This window comes from Polypterus senegalus, chromosome 14 (genome assembly GCF_016835505.1).
Source record: "Polypterus senegalus isolate Bchr_013 chromosome 14, ASM1683550v1, whole genome shotgun sequence".
Taxonomy (NCBI): domain Eukaryota; kingdom Metazoa; phylum Chordata; class Cladistia; order Polypteriformes; family Polypteridae; genus Polypterus; species Polypterus senegalus.
Window position 1 is genome coordinate 74316618 of NC_053167.1, and position 20942 is coordinate 74337559.

Genomic DNA, 20942 nt, shown 5'->3' on the forward strand with positions numbered 1-20942 from the left:
CTTTAAGTAAAACTGTTGAAATCTCATATGCATAAATATTTATCCTAAATGTGCCCTGCATGTCCAAAATGAATAATAACATTTGTCAGAAGTTTTAGAATTAAAAAATATTTCATATCTTTTCCCTGTGTCTTAAGTCTGACCCTCCTGACTGGCGCTCCCACTATCGAGCGCGTTTCCTTAAAGCCTGTTTCTCAGACTTTGTCATTTCAGGGTGTGTTGCTTATCTCCTATCCACTTTTATACTTCCCGTCTTTGAAGGCAGCTCCTAGCATGTCCCCTACATCTTTACTCCTCCTCATGGTGACTCATACCTCTTTTCAATTGCATCACCAAAGCTGACCAATGACACCAAAAGCCAAACTGACTAATGAGATTGCTTATAGGAAGTAGACGCACACACACACAGTAGTTTTATCATCTAGTAGATTCACACATACACAGAAACATACACATACTCACTATATAAATATACACACACATACACCAAATAAAAGGGAAAAAGTTATTCCCACAAAAATGTTACATAGCTTGATCACTGTCTCTATCCTATTTTATTCTAAAGTGGAAATAACCTTTAAACTGTTCCCATCTGCAGATGCATGCTAACATTATATACAAACACATACAAGAGGGTGTATAAATCAAACATTTCCCACATGTACCTTGCTGCTTTGAAAATATTTTTTTCTGTCTTTGAAGTTTTGGTCTCCTCTCAATCACAGGATTAAAAAATGTAACCTGAAAAAGTAATACATGTTGCCAATTCTTTTCTTAAAATTTTTCATAAATAGAGCTAAAATTCAAAGTATAATGCAATAAAATACCTCTGCAAACAATGTGCCCTGTGGTTCAAGATACAAACACATTCCATGCCGCTGATTATCCAGGAAATCTTCTAATCTTAGAAATTTGACAGCACAAAGTGAACGCCAATCTCGCCAATATACAGAAATCTCCAGTTCACGGGACTGCAATTAAACAAAAGTTACAGAATTATATGTGGCACGTAGCAATAGCCCATACCAAGGAGGGAGGAGAATAAAAACTAGATTGATCGATTTTAATATATTGATAATGAGTTAAGAAAAGAAAAAAAAAAAAAGGGCGGAAGAGTTGGGTTACACATGGCTGTATCAGACACATGAGCTGAAACTAGAGAAAATCTATAAAAAAGGAAACAGAAAATTCCTGTAACATCAAATTACAAGGACCTAGATACCACTCAGTTTTGACATACAAGAATGCATTTTATATTATTTTAGCTCTTATTTACAAAAATTACTTATAGTTATTATGAAAAGCAGTGTGAATAATTTGCACTTTTCATGTGGAATGCTTTAACATAGAGCGATCCCTCGCTATATCGCGCTTCGACTTTCTCGGATTCACTCCATCGCGGATTTTAAATGTAAGCATATTTAAATATATATCACAGATTTTTCGCTGGTTCGCGAATTTCTGCGGACAATGGGTCTTTTAATTTATGGTACATGCTTCCTCAGTTGGTTTGCCCAGTTGATTTCATACAAGAGACGCTATTGGCGGATGGCTGAGAAGCTACCCAATCAGAGCACGTATTACATATTAAATAAAACTCCTCAATGATATATGATATGCTTCCCATACGGTGCTTTGCATACATAAAAGCTCTAACAGCACCTATTGATTTTTGATTGTTTGCTTTTCTCTGTCTCTCTTACTCTCTCTGCTCCTGACAGAGGGGATGTGAGCAGAGGGGCTATTTGCACAGAGGCTATTTGCCTAGAGGATACGGACGCTCCTCTAAAAAATGCTGAAAGACTACGTTCACATTGCTCCCTTTCTTGTGGCTGCTTTATTATGGTGCTTCGCATACTTAAAAGCCCAACAGCACATATTGATTTTTGATGGTTCGCTTTTCTGTCTGACATTCTCTACTCCTGACGCGCATTCCTTTGAAGAGGAAGATATCTTTGCATTCTTTTAATTTTGAGAAAGAACTGTCATCTCTGTCTCACCATGGAGCACAGTTTAAACTTTTGACTAAAGGGTGTTATTTCATGTCTAGAGGGCTGTAATAATGTTAAACGTATTTAGAAGGCCGTAAACAGGTTTTCTATGCTCTAACAGCGAAAATATTAGATTTAAAAATAAAAGAATCCTACTTTGCGGAGTCTGGAACGGATTAACCTCGATAAACGAGGGTTTACTGTATACCATAAGCCCACAGCATCAAGAAAAAGCCCTCACATTTGACAAGTTTGCAGACAGCGTCACATAAACTAAAATTGTTTTAAACAAAAAAATTTATTAATTTTTTAAAACTATTTATTGCTAGAAAGAAAGGGATACAAAAACACTACATGTAATAGAATGACAACTTGTCACAATGAAATTGAAGATTAATAAGTAGGTGCATCCCAACGCTTACAAGTACTTTATCATAACAGCTTAACAAGAAATCCATTACTGACTTATATACACATATATACACTGCTCACAAAAATTAAAGGAACACTTTTTTATTGGGCCTGGCATGAAATCAATTAAATCTGTCTGATAATTTTCTGGTTGGTTAAGCAGCTGAGGTCATTGTTAATCACTTTCAGCTGTATTGGTGTTCATGGACTTAACGACAGGTGCACTAAAGTGGCAACAATTAGAAAACCCTCAAAACAGGACTGGTTTTACATGTGGAGGTCATTTCAAGTTTCTCCCTCTTGATCTTTTTTGGCTGGTTTTCCACTCGTGCTAGTTTTGGCTTGAGTAATTATCTCTACTGGCAGTATGAGGCGATTCCTTAACCCTACAGAAGTTGCACAGGTTGTCCAACTTCTCCAGGATGGCACATCCACACGTGCTGCAGCAAGAAGGTTTAATGTGTCTCCCAGCACAATCTCCAGAACATGGAGGAGATTTCAGGAGACTGGCTGTTATTCTCGGAGAGCTGGACAGGGCCGTAGAAGGTCCTCAACCCATCAGCAGGACCGATACCTGCTCCTTTGTGCAAGGCGGAACAGGCTGAGCACTGCTCGTGCTCTACAGAATGACCTCCAGAGGGCCACTGGTGTGAATGTCTCTACCCAAACAATCAGGAACAGACTTCATGAAGATGGCCTGAGGGCCCGACGTCCTGTAGTGGGCCCTGTGCTCACTGCCCAGCACCGTGGAGCTCGACTGGCATTTGCTCAAGAACACCAGAATTGGCAAGTCCGCCACTGGTGCCCTGTACTTTTTACAGACGAGAGCAGGTTCACCCTGAGCAGCTGTGATAGACGTGAAAGAGTCTGGAGAAGACAAGGAGAACGATATGCTGCCTGCAACGTCATTCAACATGACAGGTTTGGTGGTGGGTCAGTGATGGTCTGGGGAGGCATATCCATGGAGGGACGCACAGACATCTACTGCGTAGGAAATGGTGCTCTGACTGCCATAAGGTATCGAGATGAAATCCTTGAACCCATTGTCAGACCCTACGCTGGTGCAGTAGGTCCTGGTTTCCTCCTAATGCACGACAATGCCCGCCTCATGTGGCAAGAGTATGCAGGCAGTACCTGGAGGATGAAGGAATTGAAACAATTGAATGGCCTTCATGATCCCCTGACTTAAACCCAATAGAACATCTGTGGGACATTATGTTTCGTCCATTAGGCCGCCAGGTTGCTCCTCAGACTGTACAACAGCTCAGGGATGCCCTCATACAGATCTGGGAGGAAATGCCACAAGACACCATCCGTCGTCTCATTAGGAGCATGCCCGACGTTGTCAAGCATGCATACAAGCTCGTGGGGCCACACAAGATACTGAAAAGCATTTTGAGTAGCAGAAATTAAGTTTTTGAAAAGTGGACTAGCCTGCCACATCTTCATTTCACTCTGATTTTAGGGTGTCTACACAATTGAGCCCTCTGTAGGCAGAAAACTTTTATTTCCATTAAAAGACTTGGCATCCTTTTGTTCCTAAGACATTGCCCTGTCGTTATTTGTATAGATATCCAAATGCTCAAAAGAATTAAAGGAACACTTTTTAATCAGAGTATAGCATAAAGTCAATGAAACTTATGGGATATTAATCTGGTCAGTTAAGTAGCAGAGGGGGTTGTTAATCAGTTTCAGCTGCTGTGGTGTTAATGAAATTAACAACAGATGCACTAGAGGGGCAACAATGAGATGACCCCCAAAACAGGAATGGTTTAACAGGTGGAGGCCACTGACATTTTCCCTCCTCATCTTTTCTGACTGTTTCTTCACTAGTTTTGCATTTGGCTACAGTCAGTGTCACTACTGGTAGCATGAGGCGATACCTGGACCCTACAGAGGTTGCACAGGTAGTCCAACTTCTCCAGGATGGCACATCAATACGTGTCATTGCCACAAGGTTTGCTGTGTCTCCCTGCATAGTCTCAAGGGCATGGAGGAGATTCTAGGAGACAAGCAGTTACTCTAGGAGAGCTGGAGAGGGCCATAGAAGGTCCATAACCCATCAGCAGGACCAGTATCTGCTCCTTTGGGCAAGGAGGAACAGGATGAGCACTGCCAGAGCCCTACAAAATGACCTCCAGCAGGCCACTGGTGTGAATGTCTCTGACCAAACAACCAGAAAGACTTCATGAGGGTGACCCAAGGGCCCCATGTCCTCTAATGGGCCCTGAGCTCACTGCCCAGCAGCATGCAGCTCGATTGGCATTCGCCATAGAATACCAGAATTGGCAGATGCACCACTGGTGCCCTGTGCTTTTACAGATGAGAGCAGGTTCACCCTGAGCACGTGACAGAAGTGAAAGGGTCTGGAGAAGCCATGGAGAACATTATGCTGCCTGTAACATCATTCAGCATGAGCAGTTTGGTGGTGGGTTAATGATTGTCTGGGGAGGCATATCCATGGAGGGTCACACAGACCGCTACAGGCTTGACAAAGGCACCTTGGCTGCCATTAGGTATCAGGATGAAATCCTTGGACCCATTGTCAGACCCTATGCTGGTACAGTGGCTCCTGGTGCACGACAATTCCTGGCCTCATGTGGTGAGAGTATGCAGGCAGTTCCTGGAGGATGAAGGAATTGATACCATTGACTGGCCACCACACTTTCCTGACCTAAATCCAAATGAACACCTCTGGGACATTATGTTTTGGTCCATCCAATGCCACCAGGTTGCACCTCAGACTGTCCAGGAGCTCAGTGATGCCCTGGTCCAGATCTGGGAGGAGATCCCCCACAACACCATCTGTCATCTCATTAGAAGCATGCACCGATGTTGTCAGGCATGTATACAAGAACACAGGGGCCATACAAAGTGCTGCGTACAATTTTGAGTTGCTGCAATTAAATTTTGGCAAAATGGACTAGCCTGCCACAATTTTTTTCACTCTGATTTTTGGGGCGTCTTTGAATTCAGGGCTCTGTAGGTTGATCATTTTCATTTCCATCAAACGATGTGGCATCCTTTCATTCCTAACACATTACCCAGTCTATATCAGTATAGATATCCAGGAGGATTTCTTTTTCCCCATTGAGATCTGATGTGTTTTCAAAGTGTTCCTTTAATTTTTTTGAGCAGTTATATATATATACACACATATATATATATACACACACACACACACACACACACACACACACACACACACACACACACATACAGTGATCCCTCGCTATATCACGCTTCAACTTTCGCGGCTTCACTCTATCGTGATTTTTTTCTCATACACGCTTACGTCACTACGCATGCGCTGAGAACTTTTATCTAAGCCCTACGATGGCTCCTAAACATGCTGCTTTTTCTAAGCCTTCTGACAATAAAACTAAGCGCCGGAGGAAGATGCTTACTATCCAGGAGAAGGTGAAACTCTTGGATATGATTAAATACCCTACAAAAGCCTCCTCACGCATATGAAAAGACAGTGCCAGCAACTGCCTATCCAGATGTTCTTCAGCCGTGCATCCAGACACCCACTGCCTACTCCTAGTACTTCTTCACTGAAGACAACAACGCACCTGCTGAAGATACTGCACCACCTCTGAAGACTCTCCTACTGAGGCCGTGCCTTCATAGGTTAGTGGTTGTGTGCAATTAAATGTACAGTACAATAATCTACTATATAAAAGCGTTTGGGATTGTCCTTCCGTCCCGTGAGTGCAAAGCGTAGCGGTATTCTGCTTATTACAGACTTACTTGCGGCTTGAGGTACGAAGCAACGCGATGTGAGCAGAGTTCTGGTGCTGTCATCGTTCCCTTGCTTTTGTGCACGATGCGCTGGAAAAATAGACAAAATTATGTCTCTGGAAATAATTAATGTTGGAGTACAAATGCCTCACCGCGTAGTAAATATCAGGGGAGATGGTGCTTGCTTATTCTCATCTATAGCTTATTTAGTGCATGAAACTCCGTCTTTAGCGGTACAGATTCGGGCTAACATTGTACGACTCTGGACAGGCACTTGAGGGGATAAAAACGTAGGTTTTCGGGAGATATTATGAATGGGCACTTTGATGTTCTCATGCTCTACACTTACATGCCTGATGTACACATGGAGCGCACAAAAATTGAGGATAAAAGTCGGTCGCCTTAAAAGGCGAGTGCGCCTAGTAATATGATATTTGTAATGTCTAATATGTCTTATTTTCTCTTATTTTGTCTAATATATTGGGTAATACGAGTGTAATGGTGACTAAAGAGTGTTATTTCATGTCTAGAGGGCTCTAATGTTAAAAAACATATTTAGAAGGTCGTAAACAGGTTTTCTATACTCTAACTGCGAAAATATTCGATTTATAAATAAAGAATCCTACTTCGCGAAAATTCATTTATCATGGTAGAGTCTGGAATGGATTAACCATGATAAACGAAGGTTCACTGTGTATATATATAATAAAAGGCAAAGCCCTCGCTCACTGACTCACTCACTCATCACTAATTCTCCAACTTCCTGTGTAGGTAGAAGGCTGAAATTTGGCAGCCTCATTCCTTAAAGCTTACGTACAAAAGCTGGGCAGGTTTCATTTAGAAATTCTGCACGTAATGGTCATAACTGGAACCTATTTTTCTCCATATACTGTAATGGACTTCAGCTGGACGGCCGTGGGCGACGGAGTCGCGTGTGACATCATCATGCCTCCCACGTAATAACGTGAACTGACTGTGAATGCAGTACGTAGAAAACAAGGAAGACCTCCAAAGAGCACTGAACAAAACACGCCATTTCACAATTGAGAAGACAGCAAAAGATTATGAAGCAAGTGATGCATACAAGCATATTCATAAGTGCAGCTACTGCGGAAACAAAGCACGGTGTGAACCGTAAGTTTAAATTAAGTTTATAGACACACTCCCGCTGCCGTTTGTCATGCCTACGACGAATATGGTATTCGCGAAATACAAGTTTAATGAGAAGACATGAGGTATAAACGAGACTTTGGATCACTTTGTAACGGAGTTAAAATTGCTGTAGCAAGAAACTTAAGTGCCGGGTCTTAACTAACATTAAATAAAGCCGTTGACATCACGAGATCACACGAGCACAGCTAAGAAGCTTCGATGCATGTACTCCGAGCGGCTCATGTCAACTGACTTTGCAGGACTGGAAAAGATTAAATTAAGTTCATACACACGCTACCGCTAAATATTCACAGGCAATTTCCACAACTTAATACCCGGAATGCCTGTTGAACATCTTACATTCACGAGTACCGATTTGGGTGGTGAACACTTCGATGAATGAAACCGGTAATCTTTACAACGGTTGACAAACACGGAATATAACTTGAACACAACACCTCCTCCAAATACGAACCTGATTGAAAGAAATAATAATAATCAAATCCTTGATGACAGCAACACTCATAACGGTCACAAAACAATTACATTGACAATCATGTTACGCTATTTTTAAAATGTTTCCTTTTCTTAGCACAAGCACAGCTGAGAAGCTTCGATGGATGTACTCCATAACGTGTTAAAAAAAAATAACGCATTTAATCACACTTTGCATTCCAAGCAAAGGAGAACTTTTGTCAATGCATGATTTCCTGCTACATTGATTACATTGATGCACACATCAGAACTACAAAAATGTAAGAAGTCGGAAGAAAGCGCCTGATCAGAGGCAAATTTCATTTCAAAAGACTACCCGACGGAAGCCTTGATAAAAGCATGGTTTTGTGCAAACTGTGCAAAAATGAGTTTGCATACCACCGACGAAATGCAAAACATGTTACAGCGAGCACAGAAACTGCACTAGCAGTTCAAGTACCAACAAAAGGTGTCGGCAGCAAAAACCTCATGAAATGACTGGCTTCAGGACCAAAATTAGTAAGTCAACATCAGTCAAACTTACAAATTCTCTTGCAAAATGGATTGCTTTGGACTGTAGACCACTAACAGTGGTGGAAGATAGGGGGTTAGAAAATGTTTTACAGTTAGCGTCAGGAGATCCAACTTTCCAACTGCCGTGCCAAAAGACTATTTCAAGTCAACAGCTTTATGACACTGAAAATCAAGCAAAATTAGATGCATTACAGAGAGCGGGCTTTGTGGCTCTTACTGGGGATCATTGGACTTCTGTGACCGTTAGTAATTTTAATTACATCTAATTACAAAATGTTCAATGATCACACTGTTTTAGCCTAATGTACAAAATAATTTTGGCTAAAGGTGAAGCTGGTCAAATTACCTTTTATGTTTCTGCCTTATTTTTTTAAGAAGAAAAACTGCACTTTATGTTGAAATTTTGGTTATTGTTATTTAAAGACAATACCATTCTGAAAATGTACTCAAAGTACTTAAAATACCACTTTATTTTTAAGTCTGCCCAATTTTAGCCAGGGATGATATTTTTGTTTCTGTTTTGAATTGAAATGTAGTTTAAATACATTTTTTTTTCCAGAAATTAAAAGAGCTTGAGTTTACAATATTCATGTCCATGTCTATTATTTGATTCTGTCGGCCACTAAAACACTTTTAAATTTAAAAAAAAAATTGTGATTTGGGGAAAATTTTCATGTACTACTACATACGATTAATCAAGATTAAGTAATTACACAACCTCTAATTAATTAGATTAATTTTTTTAATCAAGTCCCACCCCTAATATATAGACAATTAAACACTGCTCAAATGTAAATATACATGCACATATACAGCATAAAGTCACAAGTAGACTGCAGAGCTTCCTGTGTTTGATCGACACAGGCATGTTGACAAAGTACACGTGTAATGCCACAAAAAGTGCGACAGCAGCTTCCACCTGATGCTATAGACTCCTCGGTACACAAGCGACTCTCCATGCTAGTGTTTAGATCGGAACGGTGTTTGTCCCCAAAAAAAGAAGTCTGACTATATACTTGTGCCATTGCCAATGCTCGCATACTGAAGCGGACACTTCAGTCAGTCAGACTTCTTCCAAATTACAATAAATTATTTGCCCTATACAAATCCAGGCAGTTCAACTATAGATAAAGAACCTTTGGCTTGAGCTGAGTGAACGTTTTGCTTGAGCTGAGCTCTGTTTTTAGGGGAGATAGGACAGCAGGCTGCTTGTGCTGATCGACACATTTACAAAACAAAAGACACTGATGGAGAGTTGCAAAAGGATAAAAAGTGGACCAGGATTTTGAGTTTTTTCGTAGGTTTCAGGGATTCTACTGTCAATTATACTCACCAACTGAGGTCATAATATACATGCCAGAGGACACATTAAGATACTTTCAGAGTATTAATCAAACTTGGGTGGATAATGTTCTCCTGAAAAAAACCCACCCAACCCATAGCTTGTAACTTCTTTTTAAAAAAAGGGCTTAAACAAAAAGGATATCTGAGGAAGATCATTTCTTCCAATTTCTGGAGCAGCCACCAATGTTCTATACATCAGCAGAGCATAAGCTCTTCCATATCCGACACAAATATCCTGACAAAAGAAAGAGGGTCTGAAATGCAACTATCAACAGTATCTGGTGTGCTATAGTAACACAACAAGCTGTGGCACAGCCAGGTGCTAGTTCTTGTACTGCCCCTGATGTGGTCAGGATGTGGACAGGTATTTAACAGATGCTGTTATGCAGGGAGACTTACAAAGCAAGTTAAATACATACAAGAATGAAGGTGCAACCATCAAAAGCAACAGATAAAGCAAGATAAAAAGTTGGATAAAGCAAGATAAAAAGCGAGCACAAGGGAGAACTATATAATTGTATCTGAAGCTAGAATACTACAAAAATCAGTATCCTAAACCCTTGTCAGTGCAACAAAAGATTCCCTATAAAAATAAACTAAGCAGTTCAAAAAAAAATTTAATAAAATGATGCGTTTTCAAAAGACATCTACTGTAAACACAGGTAAATTGGATGTCATTCAAACAAATAAAGGAAGATCATTCCACAGCTTTACAGCAAGAATGGAAAAGCACTGTCCAGTCTTGGCACATCTGGCAAGAGGAGGGACAGTTGGACGATAGAGGCAGATCAGAGACTTCTAGAGAGGACATAAGCAGAGACGAAGGATTAGAGATATTGAGGAGCAGAACCATTCAGTGAACTGTAGGTCAAGAAAAGAGTTTTGAACTGGATCTTATCAGCAACAGGAAGCCAATGGAGAGTTTGAAGGAGGGAAGAAGTAGGAGTAAAAAATGGAATAAAGAACACCAGTCGAGTAGCTGCACAGGTCTGACTGAAGCTGAATGAAGTCCTGCCATGAGAGAGATGCAGCAGTCTAGACCAGAGAGAAACAGTGACTGAACAAGAAGTTCCCTGGAATAACTAGTGAGGAAGGGATGAATACTCTCAATACTACGAAGAAACAACAGAACTGGGTTGCTGGAGATACATTTGATGAATGAAAATGTGGAGTCCCAAGTCACGCCTGACCATAACTGATGGCCACATGGATGATGGTGCTTTGTCAGAAAACCTTGTGTTTTAGTTTATTCAGCCAAAAGACAGACAAAATTATCCCAATTGCCAGTATAAACATCGTGTGATAATGGGAGACAGGCCTAAGTCCACAATGTCATTTTGCCGAATTTATGAACAACCCTCTCTTGTTCTACAACTGATCTATCACGCTACAACTACCAAGTCCCTTTTCCATTAATGATTTCATCAACCTTTAGCTCACGTGTACCCAATTCGCACACTCCCCATGTATATTTTCTAGCCTTGGTAAACAACAATCACAAATTGGGCGTTTTCCAAATGTGTGTGTACTGTTTTAAGGCTATACTTTTCACTTTGATTTTGCACCCTTACATGACGCTGTGTGATTAAGTACATGTGTATTCCCAGATAGCATATCATTCCTGTCTTGCATCTGATGCTTACATGATAAAAAATGGCATCCTATGACCCTGAACTGGATTATGTATACTCAACTGATGGACTTGTACATTAGCATAGTAATAAAAGTTAAGAGAAATACAACAGCTGAATATTTCCATCAGTAAACATATATTTATCAAATGATGTATGCATCAAACACAATGGAAAGCATACAAGTCAGTTTTGAGTTGAAAAGATTCAGCCTATGGAGCTACTGTAACATTGCCCATTAATAGATCCTACAAAGGAAAAAAAGTGTAAAGTGTCACTTTATTTTCTAAATAATTAAATCAAACAATTAAGTATTTGTATTCTTAACTAAAAAGATGTATTTTATCATAATGAGTAAGCATATTCCAAAACTACTGCACAATAATTAAACACCCAAATCAAAGCAGAAACATACCCGATCAAGTTCCAGTGTAAACTTCTGATCCCAGGACTGATTACTAATAGGTTTCCAGCTTGTCTGCCCAACAACCATGTTGTCCAACTTCAATACTGCGCTGATTTCATCTGTCAGGGCATCACAAACAATCCCGATAAGACATTATGCAACTCTGTTACAATGCTAACTTTTAAATCTAACATATTAATCCATATGCTAGTAGTTTTGACTCCAAGAACATGTCACATTCTCATTTTTATCAAAACATAACTTTCATAAACAATTCTTGCCATGAAAACCTTAGCTATAATGTTCAAACTCTTGACACTTTCCTGAGAAATTTGATAACTGCTCTGTTAATACCAACTGGCAGAGGTATAAAGGAAGGTAAGGTGCAAACTGGGAGTTCTACAGGAAAATATCACAAAGTATATGCCTTAGCTGCTTGGTTCAATGCTGCTGCTTGGCTTAAATAGATCAGGATGTTTAAAAACATCCCAATCAATAATCTTTAAATCAATGGCTTGCAGCATTTATATGAGAGCTACGAATCATCTGTGTTAGGTATTATTTAGCAGCTGCTAAGTTCAATAAATAAATTTGGTTCCATAGAAAAAATGTCCATTTTGACAATAATCCACTTTAATTTTGAAAAATGGTAATATGTCCCCATAATACTATGAAGTTCAGTAACACAAAATGGCAGATACGCATGTCAAAGTTTTTGAGTGGCAATAGTAGTAGTAGTAGTATTTCCATTTCCCTGCAGCAAAGACATTTGTCTATAATAGGCATTTCTAACATGTGCTCCAGCAATTTATACTTGTCAGGAGCTAAAAGCTGCCTCTCCATTTCTCTCTCCCCAAAAGCCTTTCTAGTATGTTTGCATTCTCAGTAAGATAATCAATATTCAGGAAAACTCTTGGGATCAAAATGGAAATATTCAACAAGTTAAAAGGCTTCGTTTCTAGGGGAATTCACTGCCACTATAAGTTGCTGGGGGGAATTTTTTTTTTGGTAAAAACTGAATTTTCTAAATATTCACCCACTAAATATAAGCATCGCATGCACATTTAATATTTACATTTAAGATAATACCAAAGAATTACTTTAAAACATTCACACATCTGTAACATCTCATGTTTTCATTCAACAGAGTACATAAAATTAGTTTGTAAAAAATAAAAGTAAATATGAAGAAAAAGGCTTGGTTTAAAATGTATACAAATTGCACATAATTTAGAAATTGCCACAAAAGAGTAAGGATACCACAATATAAATCTGATTAGGCCTAGTGCAGTACTCCTTGTACAACTATGATTGTGTGGTTAGATGCTGCTCCAAATCCACTATATTTGCTAATGACATTACCATTATAGGCCTGATCACTATGAAGTTGGTGTCTGGACAACAGTCTTATCCTAAATGTCAGCAAAATCCAAAAGTTAGTTGTGGACTTCAGGAATCAGGAAAAATTTCATACATTTATTGGAGTCACCATTACTGATCAACAGTATAGTACATTTTCAGCTACTGTCAGGGTACCCCACCACCACCACTCCATTTGTTCTCACTAACTTATTATACATGGGCAAAATAGATTTAATCCTCACTAGCTGCATAATATCCTGAATAAGTACTTCCTCAGTTCAAGATTATAAACCCCTTCAGAGGGAGGTGATGGTGGCACCCAGTTACTTTATGTTCAAGACACATACAACACTCATTAAAGACCTCAGCCTTATACACAGTTGCTTTTCTCACTCTAACCATTCCAGATAAATGGTATAGGACCATTATACCCATTCACATATATATAATACATACACAAATACACATTCATACACACACATACAGTGTGAATTTATTTCCACTAGCAGAATAGGCGACCAACCAGGTAAAGACGATCCTCTGGTTAAATAAAGTAATTTATTATGTTTCATGTTTAAATGCAACTTTAATCAGGTAATATTTAAAATGAGTGGCAAATCTGTCTAATTAAAGTTGAGTGACTTGTTTGAAAAGGATTTTAAAAGAAATTCTTGAAGCACTCATGAAAATTAAGACTCATGCAAAAAATTAAATATATAAAATTTGGGCATGCAAATGTGACACTTAAGTCTGCTCAAATTCCCTTTTGCTTCCAGCGCCTAAAAAGGGGCTACAGTCCAATTTCACCAACTGTATAATTCATGTTTCTACAGTGAAGAAAGAAAATTATATATAAATCTTACCTTAAAATACACTGAACAGCAGCATGTAAACATTTAAATACAGTATTACTCACTGTAATTCCTGAGAAAAACACTATTTGATATTAATGTCAAAAATCAATTTTTTTTTTTTTTTTTTTTTTTTTACTCAACTGGATACTTCATCTGTTTTCAGAAGATTTCGGCTGCTTCCACTTTTATTTTTAGATGTCCTGCTCATAAAAGAGGACCTGGCTTCACTCGGACTCCAACCAGGAAGTGGAACTGACGTAGTTTTTGATCTTCCAGGTACGTTATCCAAAAGGTCTTGGCATCCCATCAGTCTGACATCTAAAGTACCTGATGTGTTAGTCAAAATAAATAAATAAATATAAAATAAAATAACCAAACATTCATTAATATTGTAACACAAAAATGCATACAGAATTATTTTTCGCGCGTGCAATTTAAATGAAAAATAAGAATTTTCCTAATTTACCATGTGAAAATACCAAGTGCTTAAACTCTGCCTCTGTCCTGGAACACCATTGTGCCTGTAACTCAACTTATTTTGGTGTGTCTATTTAAATCTCTATCTGACTATCAGTATTGGTAAATTATAGACATCTTCAGTTGGCTGGTGTTTGGGGTGATGTTGTGCGGTCAGTTAATGTATTTGATTATATGATTTGTTATAATGTTCAAATACTGAAATTAAAGAATTAAATGATGAATTAGGGTGGCAATTATCAGGTTCATATTGCTATGATTTATGACTATGCTATTGATTCATGACAATTTGTCAGCTTTTTTCATTTGCAATTGTTTACAATTCTACTGTATTCTTTTTTTTTCTAGCTGTGAATAAAAATGTGGTATCTGAAAGTTGCTTTGATATGGGGCCTTACAGCTTTGTGCTTAATTATAGAATGACATTTTCAGATCCAACTTTTTGTGTAGCTGGGCTCTGAAGATAATCCATAATAAGCAGTCCAAAAAAAAAAAGAGATGCTTTTCAAAATTGCATTTTGTAATTAATAATGAACTTCGCTCTACAACACCAGGCTGCTCAAAGATCATTGGGATGCTCCTCTGTTAGAAAAAGTGACTGTATTTAAAGAGATGGTATATAGAAGAGTATGCGGGACACAGGAGGAAGAAAGTTTAGTGCAAAGTCATTATACATACAAAATCAGTTATTTTGAGTATTTCACTACAAATCTGTACAAATATAAAAATTAAAAAAAAAAAAAAATTTGGTTAACGCCTCATCAAAAAACAATATTATGAATTACTTTATCCTTTAACTTACATTCTACAAACGTTTTTTTTGCATTTCTATTTGCATATTGTTAGGGATATTTTTCTTTTTCGTTTATTGGATGATTAATTTTGTTCTTGATTTTTATTATATGCAGCTCTTTTTTGTTCATTTCTTTTTTTGAGGTTCTTTAGCAGACCTTACTCTTTTCCAATCGCGATCTAAATATGACGTTCTTGAATATATAATTATCTTTTCTGCCTTGCCATTATAACCAACTGTATTGAAGGACAAGTTACCACTGAGAGCATCACTGGGTGGTATGGATAGAAGATGTGCGCAGCAGAAGTAACCATTTGGCGAGCGGTGTGGATGGGAGTGGTCAAAGCTGAATATCACAGACATGACAGATAACTTAATTTTTTTTTATATAATAGATACTTTGCATGATTTGTATATTATGCTTTTCAATATTGCAATTTGTTATTAAATGACTACTTCATGATTTGTACATCATACTTAGTATGTTTGTCTATAGTTGTGTGCTACATTTTTCTAGGTGTGCATGAAATTGCATATATAATTTGCAAGTCACTTTGGCTTAGAAGACTAATAAATTGGCAATACTTTGGTTTAAAACAACCCATACAATTTCTAAATCTTATATGTTATGTCCATAAATGGATTCATGAAAATGTAGCCATGATTCAAGGGAGTGTGACAAATGTTTTGTGAATCAATCAATAGGGTGGTATTTATAAATTAATATATTTGCCAGTATTCGTCCATTTTTTACATATGTTTTTCAAGCTGTGCTTGAGAGTGCACTTGTTAATTGGAAGTTGTTTTGGATCAATAGCTCTCCCAGGATTAGCACAATGTGTTTGTGTATTAGGTTGTAAGAACATAAAATCAATCAAACTTGAGGGCATAAATGGAAGTTAAGGGGAAATGCATTCATAACAGAACCCAGAAAGCAAAAGATCTTGAGAAGTTAGACCCACTTTCAGAGACTACGCTGGCTTCAGCAGTTGAAGAGAAAATCCTAATTGCATTTAAAAGTACTGTACATACAATAATGTTAGGGACAGAGAGACATTTTCCTTGATTTCTCCACAGTTTCAAAATTACAAATTAAAAAATTCAGATGTGCACTTTCATCACATTATCTGAATTGTTTGATTTGAAATATTAAAGTTTGCAGCAGAAGGGTAAATCAAGGAAAAATGTGTCTTTGTCCCAGACATTATGGAGGATTGGGACAACTGTTAGGTAGCTGACTAAACGGAATCCTGGTTCCTCTTCTTTTTTTGACTAATATTTTCCTTGGCAACATACAAGATAAGTATACTGTGCTAAGTATTTTACAGTAGACAGGTGGTTTAGAAAAAAAAAAAAAAAACAGAATTAGGGAAATTAAACAATCCACCAAATCCATTGCTTCAGCAAAAATTTCACATAATTTAGCGTCTACTTTAATAAAAGAAACAGTGAATGAAATATAAGGTAATGTTTTGAAATATATTTAGTTCTTGTTGTAGAACCAACCAATACGTAAATAAAAAAAATAAAAAACAATTCTGTTGAGACACATTTTGAAGACAATTGTAGTATTCAGTACATGATAGCATGTAACACAGTACAATGTAAATTCATTAACTACAATTCCTATTATGCATTATGAAAAATTCATGTTTCTTTGTGATATTAAAAGAAAATGTTACAGAAATATGCAATTCATTTTAACAATGAATGTTAATTAATTATACATTTAATAAAACAGCCAAAGAAAATAAATTAGTAAAGAAACACAAAAGCTTATGTTTATGTAAGCATTTACTAAAAACACTATTGTAATCTAGTTTACTATATTCTACTCTCACAACATGTATCTGCAATTTTAAGTTCAGTTTTTGAAATCAATCAAATAATAAAATAACAGATGCAATAATTTTTCCAATATCAATTGAGAGAAAACAAAATTGTAACACAAAGGGAAAAAAATTCAAACAAAACATAAGAATATATAAGCAGGACATTCCTTCTTGCCTATGGACTAAAAATATGGCTTGAATGATTTAATGGTTATATTAATAAGAAATAAATCTGCGAAGGGATCAAAATACTAAGAATGCCACCTCCCTGTGTGAATTAGGAAAACCTTTTCATTTGTCTGGTTGGGAATGGATTCCCGAAGCCAATTCTAATAGGTAGGGGTTTTATTTAAGAAGTATAATTACATTTGCTGGTGCACAGGGATTAAAAAAAAATGGGTAACTGGATGGAACCGGCAACAAAATAAAAGTCAGAACGGTGTTCAATTCAATTTCCATAATTTAAGAAAACATTGTTGAAAGATTCTCGACTTGGATTTAAATGTAGGTTTGTTGCAGTTAAGCTGGATGCACCTGGATTTTCACTTTGAGTACTCAATGCTCCACCTGGTGGATTTTCCAAGCTAGTTTAATCATATTACTTAAAAATTTCTGCTCATGGTTTGGTACAGACAGGATAATAAATGAGAATGTAGTATTCCCCACTCATTCTACTTGGCTGCATTTATATATACACTACATAATATATGGAATGTTTTGGCATCTGCCCTGGAGTTCAGATTGCGTGATATATGATATAGCTTGAGGTGCCTGTACACAATCATTTACTTCCAGTACCAAAATTAGCATAACACAACCATAGCACCATTGCTGTTGTGGCTTGAACATCTTGTTGGGCTTAAAGGGGCTGCAAGGGGATACAATGATATCACTGAACCACAACAATTAACATGGGCATCTTCTTCAATGTAATACTATGTATCAAACTCTGCTTTAAGTTACCTTACTGAAGATGCAATTTAAATTCCACTAACCGTTGTAAACATATGAATGTAGGGGTGGACAATATGACACAAATAAATTCCACATTATTTTTAAGCTATTTTGCGATACATGACAGCTCAATATTTCAAAGTCTCTTCTAAGTACTTCACAAATGGCAAATTTAATTTGATTCATACAATCACTCTAATATGATGATTCTAGTAGTCTCTGAAGGCTACAACACATGTATGAATCAATTATTCTTATTTATATTCATTAGTGGTTTCTATTGGAACAATTTTAAAAATAAATGCAAAATAGCAGGGAAGTCTCAACCAAGTTAAATTTAACAAAACCAACCTGGTAATTACACACAAGAGTCAAAATAATAAATTAAAGTGTATTTTTACTGGATAATATTTGTGACAACAGGTTATTTCACTATGACAAACTACACTGCAGAAACAGAACAGTCACGGCCTATCAGTAATATGATAAGCTAAATAAATTAAATATGATAAAGTGAACAAGCTGTATCACTTTCAGTCTTGTAGTTTTTATCATTTTGCATTGTCTATTAAAAGGACGCAACACCAACACTGCACTTCCGAATGATACAGTATGCTTCAAAACAGTAGTGCCAGAAACAATGCCCAAGAACACTTCATATAATTTTCATCACCTTCTGATCAATCACTGAGCATCTCCCCTTCCCCGCAAGGCTCTTTCTTAAGGTGTAAAGTGCCCGAACTCCCCTGGCTGGAGTGCAACCCATGCCAGGATAGTGTTAGGGGAGTTATACGGAGGTGGAACACCTGTCACATTATAATGCAGATGTCCAAAGGCATGGTCAGGGAGGAAAGAAACCTCCCACAGAGCAGAAATGCTAAAGCTCTCTATGCCTCCTTGTAGTTCTCTGGGCACATTATCCGGCATTTTGAGTTGATATTATGCTAATGAAATCCTTAGTTTCTTCTTAAAATGTATGAGAAAACCAAAACTGAATTGCAGCTTAAAAAAAACCCAACTTGCATAAGTAGTATAACAGCATAACTAGACAGCAGTATTTTATGCATGTAGTCTAATACTGCAAAGGCTGGTATTCCGGTCAAACAGGTTATGATGGCAGAGAGGTGTATCAGCCTTGAGACTATGCCTATATGACAGGGGACTGCAAGTTTTAGAAAGTGAAGAAGTGTAACTGTAGTTTACGGTAACAAATATGCAAAGGCCATTTATTCAGGCAAACAGGGTTATGACGATAGATAGGTGAGCTGTTATACCAGACACAATTCAATGATTATTCACCAATTATTAACTTATTATTTAATATCTAAAGGAAGAAAAGACCAAACTATATTTTTCAAGAAAGTAACACATCTAATAGTCACACTTGCCCATACAAGGAAATATTAATGAACAGAATAAGACTATCAGCAATGATCAATTAAATCTGGGAAGGAATAAGATCCTACCCATGGGTGATAACCTCCTTGTACTAGATGTTGCTGGAATAAGCTTTAGCACCTACAAATCTGTACTTGACTAAGTTAAAGAAAACTGGTGATAATCTGCAAGCAAATAACAAGCAGAGCAAAATCAGCCCATAGATCACTTCACTTACACTGTAAGTTGCTTAACATAATGTGAGGCAGGAGAATTCTTACTAGTAAATGTCACAAAACAATACTAACCCTGCAACATCATGATAAAGGAAAACATGTAAATACATCATAACACAAGGCTACCTATACAGTACAGATGAATTTCCCTCTATCCATATATGTCTAATTAGGCTTACTCCAATGCACGCTTACAGTATTATTAAACAAACAATAGGAATCTCAGTAGTGAATGTTATACAGTTTTGTTATTAGGAGTTTAATAAGTGCACACACAAACACAAAGAAAGTGTCTGATAATAAAACCTGTGAGAAACACCAGGACTAAAATAGCATAATTATGGACTCATTTAAAATCAACTTGTGTTTTGGTGCTATGTTCATCATCTTGCCCATATTCACAGGCATTGACATGTATTACCACAAATTTAGGTAAAAATAACTCACCTGTTAATGCAGCTGGTTTAGCAACAGTACTATACTGGTTTTGTGATGAAATTATGCTTTGCCTTGGGCTTAACACTGGAGATGCTGCCAAAGACAATTCTTCTATTATAACACTACTTTTTGGATGATTCTTGGGAAGTTCATTCAGTCTTTGCTCTAAGGAATATTTCAAGAGATCTAACTTTTGGCTTGATTCATTAAATCTGGACTGTGCCTGTAATAAAAGCAAAACAATATTAGGAAAAAAATTGTAATATTTTTTTAAAAAGTAAAAAGTAGTAACTTGCTTACTTGAGAAAGTGCCTTTTTTTCAGTAACTTTTCCAGAACCAAGTAATTTCATGACATTTTTGGCTCCTTCAGCAACTGCATATTCTATCCTGAAGTGATGCCTCAGTTCCTCTATCCGTAGTTCAAGAGGACTGATTACAGGTTTTGCTGTAAAAGATACAGGACAGCAATCACAATGATTGTTAATTTAAACTGAAATATAGATAAAATGAAATTCATATTACTTTTTATTTAATATGTTATAAAATTTACACATGGCATAACATGCAGGTGTGTTTGCGGACTGTGCATACACGGAGGCCACAAAGGACTAAATTCAGTAGGTAGGTTCTAGAAACTTCTCAACCCATTTCAAAGACCAAAGGCGGCATCAGCAGGATTGGGCAAAATTTTTAAAGCAAGCATATCCATCACAAGAACCACTCTCTCCTTCTCTTTGACATACACACACACACACACGCACCCCACAACTTGCAAATCTCTATTAACATCACCTATATAATAATTATAAAAAAAAAAACAATTATTTTCTTGAGCATGTCTGGCTGATGTAATTTTATGAAATGGGATATGCAGCGCTATTCAGTTATGAAAAATGTTAGAAAATAACAGATGTGAAAAGCAAACTTTATT

General features: G+C 37.2%; 1 protein-coding gene across 1 annotated transcript in view; it reads right to left on the reverse strand.

Moving 5' to 3' along the window:
* LOC120515069 (serine/threonine-protein kinase N2-like) overlaps positions 1 to 20942 on the reverse strand; it is a 130537-nt gene that overhangs the window by 21297 nt on the left and 88298 nt on the right. Inside the window, exons 5-10 of the mRNA XM_039735792.1 lie at positions 20311 to 20456; positions 20020 to 20233; positions 14045 to 14230; positions 11697 to 11806; positions 828 to 971; positions 666 to 741 (exon numbers count right to left, since the gene is read on the reverse strand). Of these exons, the coding sequence (XP_039591726.1) occupies positions 666 to 741; positions 828 to 971; positions 11697 to 11806; positions 14045 to 14230; positions 20020 to 20233; positions 20311 to 20456 (876 nt within the window). The remainder of the gene's footprint in view (positions 1 to 665; positions 742 to 827; positions 972 to 11696; positions 11807 to 14044; positions 14231 to 20019; positions 20234 to 20310; positions 20457 to 20942) is intronic.